This window comes from Aquarana catesbeiana, linkage group LG03 (assembly GCF_042186555.1).
Source record: "Aquarana catesbeiana isolate 2022-GZ linkage group LG03, ASM4218655v1, whole genome shotgun sequence".
Taxonomy (NCBI): Eukaryota; Metazoa; Chordata; class Amphibia; order Anura; family Ranidae; genus Aquarana; species Aquarana catesbeiana.
In genome coordinates, this window is record NC_133326.1 from 295,186,303 (window position 1) to 295,205,156 (window position 18,854).

General features: G+C 40.0%; 1 protein-coding gene across 1 annotated transcript in view; it reads left to right on the forward strand.

Moving 5' to 3' along the window:
• The window catches only part of SLC6A15 (solute carrier family 6 member 15), a 78,704-nt gene that overhangs the window by 19,421 nt on the left and 40,429 nt on the right, over positions 1-18,854 (forward strand). Inside the window, exon 2 of the mRNA XM_073620216.1 lies at positions 10,006-10,477. Within this exon, the coding sequence (XP_073476317.1) occupies positions 10,189-10,477 (289 nt within the window). The 5' untranslated portion in view covers positions 10,006-10,188. The remainder of the gene's footprint in view (positions 1-10,005; positions 10,478-18,854) is intronic.

Below are 18,854 nucleotides of genomic sequence, written 5' to 3' on the forward strand. Positions count from 1 at the left end.
ACTTGAAATGTTCGTAATAAAATAAGATAACATAAAAAAACACACACCTGTGAACTGTATTAAAGTGGTTATAAACTCTGCAAAAAAAAAAAAAACAACCTGCAGCACAAAAGCATAATGAGCTAGTATGCATCGCATACTAGCTCATTATGAAATACTTACCTTAGAATGATGCTGTTGCAGCGGTCCCCTTACACTGCTTTTGACGGGCGACATATCTCCGGAATGTTACTTCCCGGTTCACGGGCGCTGTGTTTGGCCGGCCAATCAGTGAACATGGGCCAATGACGTCGGCACATGCGTATACAGTGAATATCTCCAAAAATGTGCTAGTTTAGGAGGAATTTGTTACAACCACTTCAACAAATAACACTATTCATAATAATGTATAAACTTGTGTAACAATATAGGTTGATATTCATAACAACACTGCATAATAGTATTTTAAACATTCCATATAGCTTTGCATGGAGTAGGTGACAGTGCAATCTTGAACGTGTAATGAGTTTAAGCAAAGAGGCTTGGAATTTAGTGATCTAATAAGCTTTATGCTTTAATACATAATACACATGCAATAATCTTTTCATATATTTATTTTTCAGTTATTGCTTTGATTATTAATTCAGTAACATGTATCCAATTGTATATAAAAAACGTGAAAATAGGCCTATATCCACTACCTTGGCGCTTATGGAACCTCAAACTTTAAAGCATATAAATATTTCCAATATTTCCAAAAAGTAGCAGCCGCTTAAATTCATAAACTGTATAAATTGTGCTTACAAAAGTATTTGAATGCAAAAGTAAATTGGTTGTAGAATAAATTATAATGTTTTGCAGTTTGGGGTAGGACATGCTGTATTGCAGTCCTTATATAAAGCCTACTTTTCGCAGTGACTGATTAATTGTGTTAAAATAAGGGTAATTGGCAGCAAGGCACAAACCAGACTGATGCAATGCTTTGCTGGTGTTTCATGATTTATACTTGTGCTGAAGTCTAGTAGCATCAGCAGTTCATGCATCTCAAGTCAATGTATACAATCCAGTGTTTCTAAACCTTTTTTGCAGTCAAGGCACCCCATTCTAAAATGTAAAAAATTCAACTAATAGTTTTACATAACACAGCAACATCCACACATGTAATACATCCAACATTAGTAGTGATTTGTTTTTTCAAAGCAAATATACCTTTACACGTTGCTACTGACTAGTATCCCAGCATTTCTCTCAGTTTCTCTCTCCCTCACAAAGCTGAGGGGCAAACAAGGATACTGTATAGGTGCCCAACATGCTCCTTATCAACTGATGATGTCATTGGCTGTTAGGACACCAGTGGCTGGCCTACATGGTGCCCAAGGTTGTAATGATGCTAAAAAAATTTGTGGCGTTGTTTAGCCAATGTGGACCGCCTGCCCACAATGTACTGTGGCCTGCACAGGTAAAGCGACCTATCCGTGCGTTGCTGCCTGATCCTGGATTTGGGGTGCACGCATATGTACAATCACAGCGGTAGCCTGTCAGCAAGTCCTGGCCAATGATTCACGGCTGGGACCTGCTGAGCGGCTGTGTACAATGACAGCCCAGAGCTCTGTGTTGACAAATAACAGAGCTATGTACAGAGGGTACGCTCTCTCTGTTTCTCATCCCTGCAAAGTAGAGAGGAGAAACTTAGAGATCTATTAGTAAAAGCAGCACACTTTGCACACATCACACATCACACATAGTTAGACACACATTTAACCCCTTCTTTGCCCTAGATGTTAGCCCCTTCCCAACCAGTGTCATTAGTACAGTAACAGTGTAACACGGGGGCCCGTGCATTGTGGGCGCATGAGCGCTGCCCCCCATCCATGCACCCGGCCCCTTTCAGGACGCCGGACGCATGGATTCCTATGGCAGGGCGGGTGGTACTTTTTTGAAGCATCTTATTAGAGCCAGACACATGGGGTTGGCCCGGGGCACAGATAGTGCGCCCTGATCCCACCCAATTGTGTGATGATAGCAAATGAATTTTTGCTATTTTTACACTAACGCTCCTCAGACCTGTTTCACGATTGGCCAAGGCGCCAGGGCATCCTATTGGATGCCTGGCGCTTAGGAAGAGGTGACACAGAGGAGACATGAGGATGGACATCCCCACCGCCATGGATGCTCTGGTGGACTCAGGACTGGCAGTAAGTGCCGGACCACCTGCGGGGAAAGCCATCAGAGCCGTGAGTGGGGGGGCTGTGAGAGCCACGAGGGGGGTCGTGGGCACAGTGGCTGCATATGATGGGCACAAGTGGCTGCATATACTGGGCACAAGTGGCTGCATATATTGGGCACAAGTGGCTGCATTTTATGGGCACAAGTGGCTGCATTTAATGGGCACAAATAGCTGCATATACTGGGCACAAGTGGCTGCATATACTGGGCACAAGTGGCTGCATTTGATTGGCACAAGTGGCTGCATTTGATCAGCACAAGTGGCTGCATATGATGGGCACAAGTGGCTGCATATACTGGGCACAGGGTGGCTGCATTTGACGGGCACAGGGTGGCTGCATTTGATGGGCACAGTAGCTGCATTTGATGGGCACAGTGGCTGCGTTTGATGGGCACAGTGGCTGTATATGATGGGCACAAGTGGCTGCATATGATGGGCACAAGTGGCTGCATATGATGGGCACAGTGGCTGCGTTTGATGGGCACAGTGGCTGCATATGATTGGAACAAGTGGCTGCATATGATGGGCACAAGTGGCTGCATTTGATGGGCACAAGTGATGGCATATGATGGGCACAAGTGGCTGCGTTTGATGGGCACAGTGGCTGCAATTGATGGGCACAGTGAGGCTGCAATTGATTGGGGGGTTCAGTATTTTTCCGTTTGTTTGCGCCCCCCAAAAAAATTTGAGCACCAGCCTCCACTGGTATAGTATTATCACTGATCACTGTATTAATGTCACTGGTGATGTCAGTTCCCTCCAGTGGTAGTTAGTGTCAGACTGCCCATCGCACTATGGCAGTCCCATTATAGGCTGATTACCATTTAGACATGTGCAGAACTAAAAAATGGGTTTTGATTTGTTTCGTTTGATTTGTTATTTACATAATTCGTTTAGCTAAATTTGTTTAATTCATTTAATTCTTTTTCAGAATTTGTTTCATTTATTCGTATTCTAATTGATTTAAATATTCGAATTTGAGTTTGGATCGATTCAAAAAGTTTTCAAATCAGTTTTGAAAAGTTTTCAAATTCAAATATTCTTTGAAATTCAAATAGTTTTCCAATTTCCAAAGAGAATAAAATAGAATAGAAGATAAAGGAATAGAGTAGAAAACAATAATACAATAGAAAAGAATATAACAGAAAATAAAAGAATATAATATAATAGTAAAAGTAAAACAGAACAAAATAGGATAGAAAATAAAAAAACAGAATAGAATGGAATAGAACTGAATGGAAAGCAATAGAAAATAATAAAAAAAAAAAGAATAGGATTAAATAGAAAGATTATAACCATCTTCTGAAATTCGAAAAGAAAAGAATAGAATTTTAAAAAACAGAATAGAATAGAATAGATTAGAAGTAATATAACCATTTTCCAAAATTCAAATAGAATCAATTTGAATTTGAATAGAATAGAAAAGACTAGAGTAGAATAGAATAGAAAATAACACAACACAATAGTATAGAAAAAAACAACAGAATAGAATAGAATGAATATAACCATCTTCCTATATTAATCTAATCTATATTAATCTATTCATTTCTATTGTATTCAAATTCAAATTGATTCTTTTTGAATTTTGGGAAATGGTTATATTCTTTCTATTCTATTCAATTTTTTTAATTGTATTCTTTTTCTATTTGTTTATTCTATTCTATTATTTTATTTTCTATTCTTTTCTTTTCTATTCAAACTTATTCTATTCAAAATTTGAATTTCGGAAGATGGTTGTATTTATTCATTTCTATTCTAATCTATTATTTTCTATTCTATTCAAATTCAAATTGAATTTTGGGAAATTGATATATTATTTCTATTCTGTTCTATTCTAGTATTTTTTAAATTCTATTCTTTGCTATTTTCTTCAAATTTCAGAAGATGGTTATAATCTTTCTTGTAGCAGAAAGTAAAAAATAATGTTTTTTTTTTTCAAAGTTTTCAGTCTAAAATTTAAAGCTCTATTTGTGTGAAACAAATTATATACATTTTGTTTGGGGACAGCGTTGCATGACCACACAATTACCAGTTATAATAGCACAGTGCTTAAAATGGCCTGGTCATGCAGGGGGTAAAATCTTCCAGAGCTGAAGTGGTTAATGAAAATAATAAAGGCATTATCCATTTACTAGTTGACAATTTTTGGGCAATTTGGAGCAATTTTTAGGCATTTTGCCATGCTACCCCTGAAGAACCCAAACAGCAACCCGATTGAAAAAGGCTGATATATATCCTTGACTGTTATGCTTTTGCATCACACTGCAAAAAGGGATAATTACAAAACCATCACCAATTCACAACAAGAATCACCATTATTTACATCAGGACCATTCATCCAATAGACACGAGTTGGAGAGCTGCAGATTCTAGTCTGATTGAAGTAAATTTATTTATAAAATTTATTTATAAAATAGCATCATACAAAGAATGCAGATTGATTAAACAGATTGATTTAAAAAAAAAAAACACATCCAGTGCTCTTTTTTTTTTTGAGAGTGTGGTGGACTTCTTGTGATACTTATACTTGGTTTAGGACTTGAAGCCCCATAAGGCCTTCCCACAACTGTCCACTGCTGTATAAGAAGAGTAAAACATGAATGGCTGCTTGAGTTCTGCTTCCTAGTGTTCGGCGTTAAGATATTGGGCCAGTGTAGAGACCAAAGCTGGCCATACACCAGTAGAAGTGTGTGTGAAAAGTTTTATTTTTAGAAAGTTTGTTCAATTTTCTAATATTTGGTGAGGTGAAATAGACTCTCATTTTTACCAACAATGACAAAACAACCCAACTTATAAGAGCACGATGGAAAATCTTTCTTGAAGGAACAACATTTTAATCGTGAATGTGGTTTTTAAACTTTTTTTATGTATTTCTTTTTCATTTATATAACACTGACATATTCATCACCACCAGTAAGCCTTCGGAATTTAGCGGAAAACCAGAAATCTTGAGGAAGCCACACAAACACATGGAAAAATACAATCCCTGCTGAGTTTGGTAATAAAATTCAAGACCCCACAACTACAAGACAACAGCATTAACCACTGACAACATGCTGTCCAACCACTAAGCCTCACTGATTTTAATCCTTTCTACGGTCTACAAGCCATTTAAACTGCAGTTCATAAAGTCTTTTTATAAAGAGTTTACTCAGAAGTTGGTTGACTTCTATGATCATAAAAAAAAGGTTTAATCAGATATAAATAATTACATAAATAAATAAATATGTCCATCAAAGTACTTTTGAAGGGGGTTTGAACCACTGCTACAAATGATTGTTTCTAAAGCTCACTGTAAATTAGAGTAATCAGTAAAATTTAGCTATAGTAAATAAAAAATAAATAATGTAGTATACTTAGTGTTTTTGACACCCAGAGCACAGTCAGTATAAAAGGGCTCTCTTTACATTGAAGGTCAGTGGAAAGGGGCTTCCTTAAAATAGACATCCAGCTTAACCCCAACAACTCTTAAAACTGTCCCCTCCCCCTGCCTAACACCCATGCTTACTAAGTAAGAAAGATGTACATACGTACGTATTTTCAGGCCGCTCCAGTCCAGACATGCGCAGGGGACTGGAGGGAGTTCTGACAATGGATGGACCATTAAAGTCTATGGGGGATGTCATCACTTCAGGCTTTACTAGTCATTGTTGGAGCTCTCTCCTTCCCCCTGTAGCAATGTAATAATGTAAATAAAAAAATATATATATTGCACTTGTAAACTGCAAATATTGCAACATATTGTAACGAGCAATAGAAAATCAGCCTTAATAATATCTTTAATAGAAAGAATCTCCCACATGGACAGCTAGGAAAAAGGTGCCCATGGCATGTAGGAGATAAAACCTCCAGCCAGCAACTTCATTCAAACATGAATGCAAGCAAGCTGATTGGCTAGTTATATGTTTCTGCTCATGTAAACACTAAACTCAACATGTTTGAGGCTTCCTTCTCTTGGTTTTATGTTTGAGATGTACTGATGTAGTACTTACCCTGGGATACCATACACAGAGCTGCAAGGAAAAGTTGCCACATTCATGGGTACCTCTTAAGTATTTTGTTATTAATTTTAGGCACCATCTAGTAAGCACACCCTTTTGTGGGTTTGTTTTACGGAACCTTAGTACAAAAAAAAGCAGAGCTATATGGAGTCGGAGCAACTCCTTGTGAGCTGCACTAAATGTAGAGAAATCATAATTAATAGCAAATTCTTTAACTTGCACATGAGCTTTATGAAGGGTTTATATTAAATATTACTGAGTAGGTCAAAATGTAATGAATCTGTGCTAAACCCTTGGCTGTGTTTACTGATTTAGGAAAAGGCTTCAAATTCCAACTGAAAATGAGACATTATTATTAATTCCCACAGAAGACATTATTGAAATAGCTAGCATATTGGGAGTGTTATTGTGATTATTATTGTTATCCATAGAAGTGGTAGAAGTAGTAGTATAGTATAGGTAGTTGAAGTAGAAGTAGTTGTGGTAGCAGAAGTAGTGATATTAGTGAAAGTAGTGGTATAATATAAATAATAATAATAATACTAATATGTAATAATAATATGAATGTACAATATACTGTATATGTAAGGTGCTGTGTAAATTGTCTGTGTGTTATAAATACCTAAAATAGCTAATAAATACATATTAATAATAATTAATATTATTATTATTGTTATTACTTACCAGTAGCTTACATGATGCTACAAAATATCTAAAAGTCTAGAATATATTGTAAAGTAAAGCTCAGATGGAAGGTTAAAGAGCGTGGACCATCTAAAGGACAATATTAAATTAGCAAGGAATGCTTATAGTTAATAGTTAAGACAAAAAAACAAACAAAAAAAACTAGTATTAAATGGTTGATAAAACTCTGCCATGGAATGTAAGCACTGGCAGCACATTGCTATGGCTACTGTAGAAGTCATATAAAATAATTAAGATGTTTTTGGTCTAATCCTCCAAAGATTGCTGTCACATGATGGGAACACCAGGACTGTTCCGTTTTTTGGCAGGCTTCTCAGACAACTGTATCGATAGCTTTGAAGTTCTTTTTGGAAATGTCATGTGAATAAGATATTTATGATTATTCAGAATACTTTGTCTTTTCAAATTATTTTCTCTTTTAAATCACTTTTGAAGCAGAAGATATGAGATGTGTGCTCATGTCAAAGGAAAAGTTTTGGTAAATGTTATAAAAGTATTAGGCTAATCTTCTGTGAAGAAATGTGTTAAGGAATGTAGAGTGTAGAGAAAAACTTATAATAGTCTAACCAATTTTATTTGTATAATCAGTTTATTAACCTCAGAAGCAAAGTTTGGTCTTATGCACAATTGCTTTTTATTGATCTGCTCTGTTTTTGCTTCACAGATGAAAGTGGATGGAGAGAAGAAATAAGCTCATATAGAGATCATTGACCTTAGACCCTATTCAAATACATGATTATACCTGACTATATTTAACATGCAGAATTCCATCCTTTCCAATAGTCCCTCTTCACACTTGTATGCTCAGTCACTTTACGCTGTACATCCTATGTTCAAAATGGTACAGGAGTGTTTTGTGGAGTGTGTTCAGTTTTTTTGAGCCTAATAGACTTCAATAGAGGTGTCAGTAAATGCACATTACTCCTGTTTTAGCATGCATTTTTACCTCTGAGGAAGCCTCATCTCCTAAAATTGCTCTCCTCCCATTGCCCAGCTCAGGAAGCAAATTGCTGATTTTAAACATTGCAAACACACTTGTAAAACATCTAGTATATACCTATAGAATATCTGTAAAACATCTAAAAAAATGCTACAGACATTACCTGAAATACGCTCTACTCACTTGCGACCGCAGGCTTAGGGTTCTTACAAAAAGCCATTTGCCATCAGATGAAATGTGTGCATGTTTGAATTTCCTCCTTTTCATCTCCAATATCAGGACTTGGATTTAAAAGTTCTTCTGAATAGAGGCTGAAGAGCTGTGATGTGTAAGCATTATTCTACTTCTGCCTGCACCACAGACCTCCTGAACCGGAAGCACCCAAAGCTGCCCATACATTATACAATTTTCTTATTTATTTTGCTTTAGATTTACCATTGACTATGTAGTTCCAAGACCTGCCTTATTGCATACAAATTGAAAGTGTTTAGGTTTGACCTCATATTATGGGGTAAATCTAAAGGAAAATTATTCAAGGTGATTGTATAATGTACGGTCAGCCTAAGGCCACTTGACTTAAAGGTTTTTTAACAGCCCTACAATTCCTTTCCACACTTGACAGCATGTTTTTATCTTGTATATTCTACGACTCTGACTGCTAAGTGCTATAGCTGTGGGGTTCTGCAATCTTTTTGTTCTCTGAAATTTAGGAAATCCTAGCAGAGGGAAAGTGTCTCAGACATTTGGCTGAAAATACATTTGTATATAAGGATATACAGAAACGGATTTAAATAGAAGTATGAATAACACTTTTATAAGAAATGTAAAGAGCTGGATAGCTTTGTATTATGCTGATAAGGTTATTTAGAAGCTTGGAGACAGTATGTGTCATCATCATGAATCCTAGTTCCAAGACTCATTCTCAGCTAACATAAATTAGGCTATATGGGGGGGGGGGGGGGTAAGTATAAAACTTTCACATGCACTCCTGTTGAAAAGTAATAACACTAAATATTTTGATTTTTGCATTGGACCATTTATGGCTGGTTCTCTTCAAATATAAAACATCAAGGAAAATAATAGTAAAATTACAGTGGATGCCTACATGTAATTATTGAGTATGATCTGATTAAACACTTGGAAAATATTAAGGGTTGAATTCACTTTGTGGTAAACCCGTGCTGAATGTATAGTTCTAAAGTAACGCATAAGGTTTAGCTACATCATGCTGTGGAAGAATTCAGCATATTCCACTACCTAAGATGTTCTAGAGTAAGGGGGGTGTCTGGTGAATAAAGGATTTATGCTTTTCACAATGAATGAGTTAAAGTAAAATAATCCTCCCTCACCAAAATTACATTCGCTTTAATCCCATGCTTGGAATTTACCAAGTAGTTAATAAATATTCTGTGCAGTATGTTTTCATGATTACTGTAAAGGCGTTAAAGCTGGTAAATGACTTTAAGCAGGTTTATGATTAGGTTCTCCATGTTTAACTTATATTGGGAGTCCTGCTTCAAAATCATCTATGCTTTAACACTGAACATTTTTTATCTTCCCTTCATGCAACAATGAGAACTTTTGTCCTGCTTCTAGTTATTTTCCATGATAGACTGACTCCATCCATTAATATAGCTCACTCACACTATTATACCCACATGTATGAGTGTGATTCCAGCTTATATTGACAGTAAGGGTTCGTTCACATGGATGGCCAGGGGGTGGTAAAAGCAGGAGGTCCCCCGGACCACCCACTTAAACAGAAATTCAGCCACTCAGGGCTGTACCCATGGTGTGGCTGAAGCAAAAATCAAAAGGCATGTTGCATTAAGTGGGCGGTACTGCTGTCGAGCTTGATCCATTCATGTGAATGAGGCCGAGCCGCAACCGCCCTGCTGACCTACCGAGCAAATGTACAGAGCATATGCTGGATGTCCTAGGACTAAAAAAAATTGATTTTTGCTTGCACACAATTAGATGATAGAAGTGAACACAGCTTAAATTTACCTACTAAGCAAGGTAAAGGTCACTTTACTAAGTGAGCAGCCTATAATTTTTTAGTAAATCGACCCCAATGCACTGTAAGAATATAGTTGTTGTTAAACATTTTCAAGATCTTTTTCAAAGTGATGAAATATATTCTTCTTTTCTAGGTTCCCAGTTACTATGGATCTCTAAAAAAAATATATTTTTGGTGACACTTTAGAAGTGAAAGCAGCAGTGAACATTTTTACAACACTTCTTTACCAAAATTGACTTTGGTGATAGAAAGTGGTTCTTGAGGACTTCAAAACTTAATATCTTAAGCAAACTCAGAAACTGTCTCATTACTTCAGATGCCTAAGAACAGTAAAGTAGCAAAGAGAGAGCTGGACGATGATGTTGTGGAATCAGTTAAAGATTTGCTATCCAATGAGGATTCATGTGAAGAAAATTTCAAAAAGAGTGAGTTAATGGTCCAAGATGAGATAGATAAAGACCAAGACATTGAAGAAGGCTCCGATATTGAAGATGAGAGACCTGCATGGAACAGCAAACTCCAGTACATTCTTGCACAAGTGGGATTTTCAGTTGGCTTGGGAAATGTGTGGAGATTCCCATATCTATGCCAGAAAAATGGAGGAGGTAAGAAACTGGGTTTGGGTTATTTTTACTTAGCTTTTTTTTTTTTTTTAAGTTCATACATTTTTAATCAGTTGGTTCATATTTCATATATATATATATATATATATATATATATATATATATATATATATATATATATATATATATATATATATATATATATTGTGAGGCACTGGCTGGCAGGATTGTGGATGGTGGAAACTGAAATTACGGTAATTCCTCAACGGAGGAACAGTTCCATAATGTCAAGGCCAGAGAGTGATTGAGAAGTGATACCTTGGGCAATTAATTCCAGTTGATTCCAGACCATTCACCTCTTCAAGTGATGGCTTGGAACAAAGATAATAATGCAAGAGTCACAAGATGATTTCTACCTCTAAAAAACACAGTCCAGAGACCAAGCTAAGGAATGGTGATGAACTGTCACATGTCTACTGTATGTTGGCAATATATGTTTCCTCCCACATGTCTGAGAATAGAGGCAATGAAAGAGAGAGATTGGGTAGCAGTATTGTGGAAAATGAGATTATGTCACCCAGGTTTCTCACATGGTGTGGGGCTCCAGAGTTTATGGCTGTTAACCAAAATCTGTATATTATACAATTTAATTAGTGAGCTCTAACAGTACTAAATACAAACAGTAAGAAAGAATAGACATATGACAATAGATCATCGCCAGGGATATATTCCATAATTCCCATTAAACTGTTTGTGAGGGTCTCATTCTGTTATCTGGTGTTCCAAAAGCTTCTCCTAATTTCTTATTTTAACTTCTCTCAGGTGTCTAGACTGAAATAGGCCTCTCTTCCATAAAATTGCATACAACAAACCAGATTGGCCAATTTCACAAGCACCTATATTTAGCATAAATCATCCCCCTTAGCACAATCTTTTTGGAAGGAAAATTAAGTATGTAAGTTCCCGACCTTTTTGGAGGGAAAAATAAGTATTCATGAAAGAATGGCCACCCTCATTGAATATCATTTTGAGGGATCCTTTGAAGTGGATATATGTAAAACAAAGAAATTTACATCCCACTGTTCAGATAAATTAACCTGGTCCTAAATTGTCTGGTGATAAGCCTTCTCACATACAGTATGACTGGTAAATAATAGAAGACTCCTTTTGGCAGCTCACATTTAGATGAAAGCATTCTCAACTATTTTCAGGGACATATAAGAAGACCCACATGGATTCACCTTTAACTAAAATATACTCATAAATAAAATATTATCTACATCTGTTACTGGATATTTCAAATAAACTCATTATACTGCAACATAGCTCATGTGGGGAAAAAAACCTTTGTTTAATTACATCTTAAAGTGGTTGTTAACCCACAAGTTTAAATTTACATTATCCTCTCAGTTGATTCATGTAATGTCCCCCCTAAGACTGCGCTTTTAAAAAAAAATGCAACTATATCCCTTTTTACAGAGCACAGATTAGCACTCACGTGACCCACCGGCTCTCTCCTCTCTCTCCTGCTGCAATTTTGATAGCAGAGAAAAAACGCTCCTGCGCACAAGTGGATACCCAGACAATCATGCAATGACATAGGCCTTGCTGCCCTCAAGGATGGGGAAATCCTAATAGTCAAAAATAAAAGAGAAACGAGAGGGCGCACCAGCCTAGTGCATTATCTTTGGATAAAAGTTTATTAAGAAGATAAAAAAGCCTACTTACAAGACATAAATAATGTGATCGCAGTAAATGGTCATCGTGTAGCAGCAATCAGTTGGACATGAACAATTTTCCAGAGGTCATGGAGGAAAACACAGAAATCACTGCCTCTGATGCATTTCGAGGGGTAAGTCCCCCTTCCTCAGAGCACAGCAGTCGACTGTGGGGAGGGGAGAGCGGCAGCGGATTACATGTGCGTTGTTCTGCACTCTGTAAACAGGTAAATAGCTGCATTTTTTTATAAAGCACAGTCACAGGGGGGACAATACATGAATCAATGAGAGGATATCATAAATTTAGCCCTAATTTGAGCAGCAGGAGGGGAGGGGGAGGGGGAGGGCACGGACATGGAGCTGACAGTCAGGGAAGGAAGGGGGGAGAGCACAGAGGAGAGACAGGAGACACAGCGGATGATGGAGGCACGTAAACTGACCACGGTGTCAGTGCTTAGCAGCCATGATATACTGTGGTCAGTTTACAAAGGGGAGGGCAGAACCAGGTAGTGATACAGGAGGCCAAATGACACAGCACAAGCACTGTGCTTTATAACATGCTTTAAAGGAACAGGATCTTTATTTTTTCATTTTTTTAGGTTAACAAACACTTTAATACATTTGGTCCTGGGTGAGATAAAGCCTCCATTCCTAGGTCCACAGATTACCTGGTAGCCAGACCTAATTATTAGTCTTAGAAGTCTATAGGAATTTATAAATATGAGCTGACTGATGTCATGGACACTCTCTCTTGTTCTCTCTGCTGTGGTAGCCTGCTGGTGAAAAGGCTGACTGCTGACAAAATACTTAAAAAGGTACACGTGATGCTTATTTGTATTGCTGAACCCCTTAGGGGGCTCCCTGTTAATCAGGAACTGACCTGAGTTAAGTGATTGTAAAGGCTATTGTTTTTTTAAATAACAAACATGTCATACTTACTTCCACTGTGCAGTTCGTTTTGCACAGAATGGCCCCGATCTTCGACTTCTAGGGTCCCTTGGCAGCTCTTCTTCACTTCAGATAAACCCCTAGGAGAAGTGTGCTCCCAGGGGGTTACCTTGCGGACGCGCTCCCGAGTCCAGCATTCTGCGTCCATAGACAAGCATGCCGGACTCAGCCCCACCCCAGCGCCCACGTTATTGGATTTGATTGACAGCAACGGGAGCCAATGGCTGCGCTGCTAGCAATCTATCCAATCAAGAGCCGGGACCCCGTGCAAAAATGGACAGCTCAGGTAAGTAAAATGGGGGTGGGGGGGCTGAAGGGCCGGGGAGTGCCAGAATTTTTTTCACCTTAATGCATACGATGCATTAAGGTGAAAAAACATGAGGGTTTACAACTCCTTTAACCTCCCTGACGGTATTCCCGAGTGTGCCTTGGGGTGGATTTTCAGTATCAAAAGCGGTAACCCCAAGCCACACTCGGGGTCGCATTGCAGGAATTTACTTACCTTGTCCCCAGGATCCTGCGATGTCTTCCCAAAGTGTGCGGCAGCTGTATCTCCGCTCGATGTATCACAGCACCGGGCTCCATTCCCTGCGAACGTTCTGACACACGGGGACGGAGAACGGTGCCAAATTCAAAAAGTGAAACACACATAATACATACAGTACACTGTACTCTTACAGATTACATTACTGTATCAAATAATTTCACATCCCTTTTGTCCCTAGTGGTTTGTCCAGTGCCTTGCATGCACTTTTACATTATAAATACTGTTCTTTCTGTCTGGAAACTGAAGATTGTCCATAGCAACCAAAACCGTCCCTTTACATCAAAAGCGGTTTTAGACCAGCTAGAAAACAGTGATAATAAATTAGAATCACTTGCAGAAATAAGTGATTTGTGGGGAAATTTGTCATCAAACACTGAAAGTAACGACAGCGACAATTCTGTAACTGAGCAAATTTCAGTGTTTTTGATTTGATTACATTATTGAATATTTTTTATTATTATTATATTATTATTTGTTATAATTATTTCTAGTTATTTATTATATTATAAATTATGATTTCATGTTTCAAATTTTATCATACCCGGGCTGTCTACTAGACTCTTGTTTGGACAGATTTAAGTGAGTTATTCCTAAGAATTACAGGCCTACAATATAAAACGTCAAATTTCCATGCAAAAGAATTGTACCGTTTTGAGCATCAAAAATCTGAAATAATCATACCGACAGGGAGGTTAAGTTAGTGGCTCAGATGGGCAGATGATTTGTTTGTTGTATGCTTTGCTGTGCAAAGTCCTCCTGCATTGAAACTCTGTTTTACTGAATAGAAGTGCAGGACAAAGCTGCTTGGACTATTCCTGGATGTTGCTTTCTCATCCATGGTTTACTGCTGCCAGTACCGTTTACAATACATACAACGTATAAACTTTGTTTTACAAATAAACATTTAACATGTAACAAATAATTCTTAAAGCACAATAGGTTAGATAAAGACACAGCACAGCAGATAAGGCTTGCTTCTTAGCCCCCTTTGTCAAGTTAAATTATTGAACTGAGCCATCTAATAAGGGATGAGTCTTTGCTATGATGAGTCATTCAAGCTCTCTAAATAAATGGGCCTTTTTTCAGCAAAGCTGAAATGTAGTCATGCTAAATATAGAAACAGGAGACTAGAGCTCCACTGCTGGCTGGATAGAGGAGTATTGAATATTAATATGCTATATTATCATATTTCCATAGCTAAAAAAAATATGTATTTTTAAAAACTATTTGATAGTCCTGACCATAATAAAGAAAATATTTACAGGAGTACTAAGCATTCATTTTAAAATCAAACATGCATATTGTAATCACTTATTCAAGCAGCAATATATAGTATCTCACAAAAGTGAGTGCACCCCTCACATTTTTGTAAATATTTTATTATATCTTTTCATGTGACAACACTGAAGAAATGACACATTGTTACAATGTAAAGTAGTGAGTGTACAGCTTGTATAAAGGTGTAAATTTTCTGTCCCCTCAAAATAACTCAACACACAGCCATTAATGTCTAAACCGCTGGCAACAAAAGTGAGTACACCCCTAAGTGAAAATGTCCAAATTGGGCCCAATTAGCCATTTTCCCTCCCTGGTGCCATGTGACTCGTTAGTGTTACAAAGTCTCAGGTGTGAATGGGAACCAGGTGTGTTAAATTTGGTATTATCGCTCTCACTCTCATACTGGTCACTGGAAGTTCAACATGGCACCTCATGGCAAAGAACTCTCTGAGGATCTGAAAAAAGAATTGTTGCTCTACATAAAGATGGCCTAACCTAAAGGAAGATTGCCAAGACCCTGAAACTGAGCTGCAGCACGGTGGCCAAGACCATACAGCGGTTTAACAGGACAGGTTCCACTCAGAACAGGTCTCGGCATGGTCGACCAAAAAAGTTGGGTGCATGTGCTCAGAGTCATATCCAGAGGTTGTCTTTGGGAAATAGATGTATGAGTGCTGCCAGCATTGCTGCAGAGGTTGAAGGGGTGGGGGGTCAGCCAGACAGTACTCAGACACTGAACACTGCATTAAATTGGTCTGCATGGCTGTCGTTCCAGAAGGAAGCCTCTTCTAAAGATGATGCATAAGAAAGCCCGCAAATAGTTTACTTAAGACAAGCAGACTAAGGACATGGATTACTGGAACCATGTTCTGTGGTCTCTTGAGACCAAGATAAACTTATTTGGTTCAGATGGTGTCAAGCGTGTGTGGCGGCAACCAGGTGAGGAGTACAAAGACAAGTGTCTTGCTTACAGTCAAGCATGGTGGTGGGAGTGTCATGGTCTGGGGCTGCATGAGTGCTTCCGGAACTGGGGAGCTATAGTTCATTGAGGGAACCATGAATGCCAACATGTAATGTGACATACTGAAGCAGAGCATGATCCTCTCCCTTTGGAGACTGGGCTGCAGGGCAGTATTCCAACACGATAACGACCCCAAACACACCTCCAAGACGACCACTGCCTTGCTAAAGAAGCTGAGGGTAAAGGTGATGGACTGGTCAAGCATGTCTCCATACCTAAAACCTATTGAACATCTGTCGGGCATCCTTAATTGAAAGGTGGAGGAGCGCAAGGTCGCTAACATCCACCAGCTTTGTGATGTCGCCATGGAATAGTGGAAGAGGACTCGAGTGGCAACCTGTGAAGCTCTGATAAACTCCATGCCCAGGAGGGTTAAGGCAGTGCTGGAAAATAATGATGGCCACACAAAATATTAATACTTTGGGCCCAATTTGGACATTTTCACTTAGGTGTGTAGTCACTTTTGTTGCCAGCAGTTTAGACATTAATGTGTTGAGTTATTTTGAGTGGAAAGCAAATTTACACTGTTATACAAGCTGTACACTCACTACTTTACATTGTAGCAAAGTACCATTTCTTCAGTGTTGCCACATGAAAAGATGTAAAAAAAATTTACAAAAATGTGAGGGGTGTACTCACTTTTGTCAGATACTGTATATTGCCAGAAAAATGAGTCCATGCCAATACTTTAAAGCAATTACTGGCTAAAAAAATAAATATCCGCTGCTGTGGATGTTTAAAAGACAATTACTGCATAATTATAGCTTAGTACACACGGGCCGAATGTCGGCCCGCATCGGCCAGTTCAATAGAAATTGGCCAGCATTCGGCCCATGTTTAAAGCAGTATTCTGCCCCCAAAAAATAAAATAAAAGTCAGCAGCTACACATACTGCAGCTGCTGGCTTTTAACAATAGGACACTTACCTGTCCTGGAGTCCAGCAATGTTGGCACTGCAGCTGATGTTTCCATCAGCTGTCGGGTGCTGCTGCCGCCATTGCGGGTAAGGGTACACGGCAGTGTAGCCTTATGGCTTCATGCCGGGAACCCTACTGCGCATGCATGAGGCTTCGCTCCTCTCTCCTACTGGTCCAGCTGACAGGGAGAGGAGTAGGGGGAGCCCCACGGTGATGTCATGGGCCGTGGCCCAGACTCCCGGAAGTGGGAATAGGATATCTGTCAAAGACAGGTATCCTGTTCCCCCTCCCCACCGAAAGGTTCCAATTGTGGCACAGGAGGAGACAAATGAGTGGAAGTTCCACTTCTGGGTGGAACTCCGCTTTAAGGCAGCTAGTCCGTCAGAAGCTGCCCGAAGGCTCGTGACCGAAAACGGTCTGCCGAAGAGCTCCCAGTGGCTGATGGTGCTGTCCAGAGTGATCCGGCAGGGGGGCTGTTCCCCTGTCAGAACACAATAGCTCAGCAGGGGAGATTGCTGTACTAACATTGGATTGTTAAAACAGCATCTCCAACCTGAGCTGTCAGTTGTGTACGAGGCTTAAGGCTCATATAGAAATGTAGTGCTCAAGTGTGTGAACCTAACACAGCAACAGACAGATTGCAAAGAGCCTCTGTACAGAAAATTGTCAGGGCCTCTATTCTACTCCTAACATGTTTATGTCACACGGCAGTATTTGCATTGAAGCTTCTGTACACATTCAGTATTCATTCAAAATAGTTCTAATAGATCAGATTTATGCCGCGTACACACGGTCGGACTTTCTAGAAAGCTAGGTCCGACGTACTTGCCGCCAGACTTCCGGCGGACTACCGCCGGACTTTCTGAACGGCCGGACTTGCCTACACACGGCCGGACTTTCCGGAATCCGGTCTTCCCGACGGACTTCCGCCGGACTTTCAGAACGAACGGACTTTCCCACACACGGACAAGTCCGTTCATTTTGAACCTAACTTTGGTACGACGGGACTAGAAAAGGAATTCAATCTCGCCGCTTTTTTTGGCGAGATTGAAACCTTGCGAGCCCCGTCGCAGGCCCTTAGGTCTGGTATGGATTATAAAGGGGAACCCCTACGCCGAAAAAACGGCGTGGGGTCCCCCTAAAATCCATACCAGACCCCGATCCGAGCACGCAGCCTGGCCGGTCAGGACAGGGGGTGGGGACGAGCGAGCGCCCCCCCCTCCTGAACCGTACCAGGCCGCATGCCCTCAACATGGGGGGTGGGTGCTTTGGGGGAGGGGGGCGCCCTGCGCCCCCCCCCCCCAAAGCACCTTGTCCCCATGTTGATGAGGACAAGGGCCTCTTCCCGACAACCCTGGCCGTTGGTTGTCGGGGTCTGCGGGCGGGGGCTTATCGGAATCTGGGAGCCCCCTTTAATAAGGGGGCCCCCAGATCCCGGCCCCCCACCCTATGTAAATGAGTATGGGGTACATGGTACCCCTACCCATTTACCTAGGTAAAAAGTGTCAGTAATAAAACACAACACAGGTTTTTAAAATAATTTATTAAACAGCTCCGGGGGGGTCTTCTTCCGTCTTCGGGGGTCCCTCCGGTTCATCTTCTCCCGGCGTCCGGTTGGTTCTTCTCCGCTCTCCGGCCTCTTCTCCCGGTGTCCCAAGTCTTCGGCCGGCCCCTCCGCTATCTTCAGGTAGCTCTATTGCTAGCGGAGGTCCGGACTTCTGGGCTTCTTGGCTTCTTGGCTTCTTGGCTTCTTGGCTTCTTGTGTTCTCTTCTCTTCTCTTCCCCCAGATGTTGACACGACGCTCTCTCCGGCTGGACTGGTCTCTGAGGGCTGCGTTGTGACTTATATAGGCGGAGACCCCGCCCCCATATGATGTCACAGTCCCTGGGCATGCTGGGACTGTGACGTTTTAGGGGGCGTGGTCGACCACGCCCCCTAAAACGTCACAGTCCCAGCATGCCCAGGGACTGTGACATCATATGGGGGCGG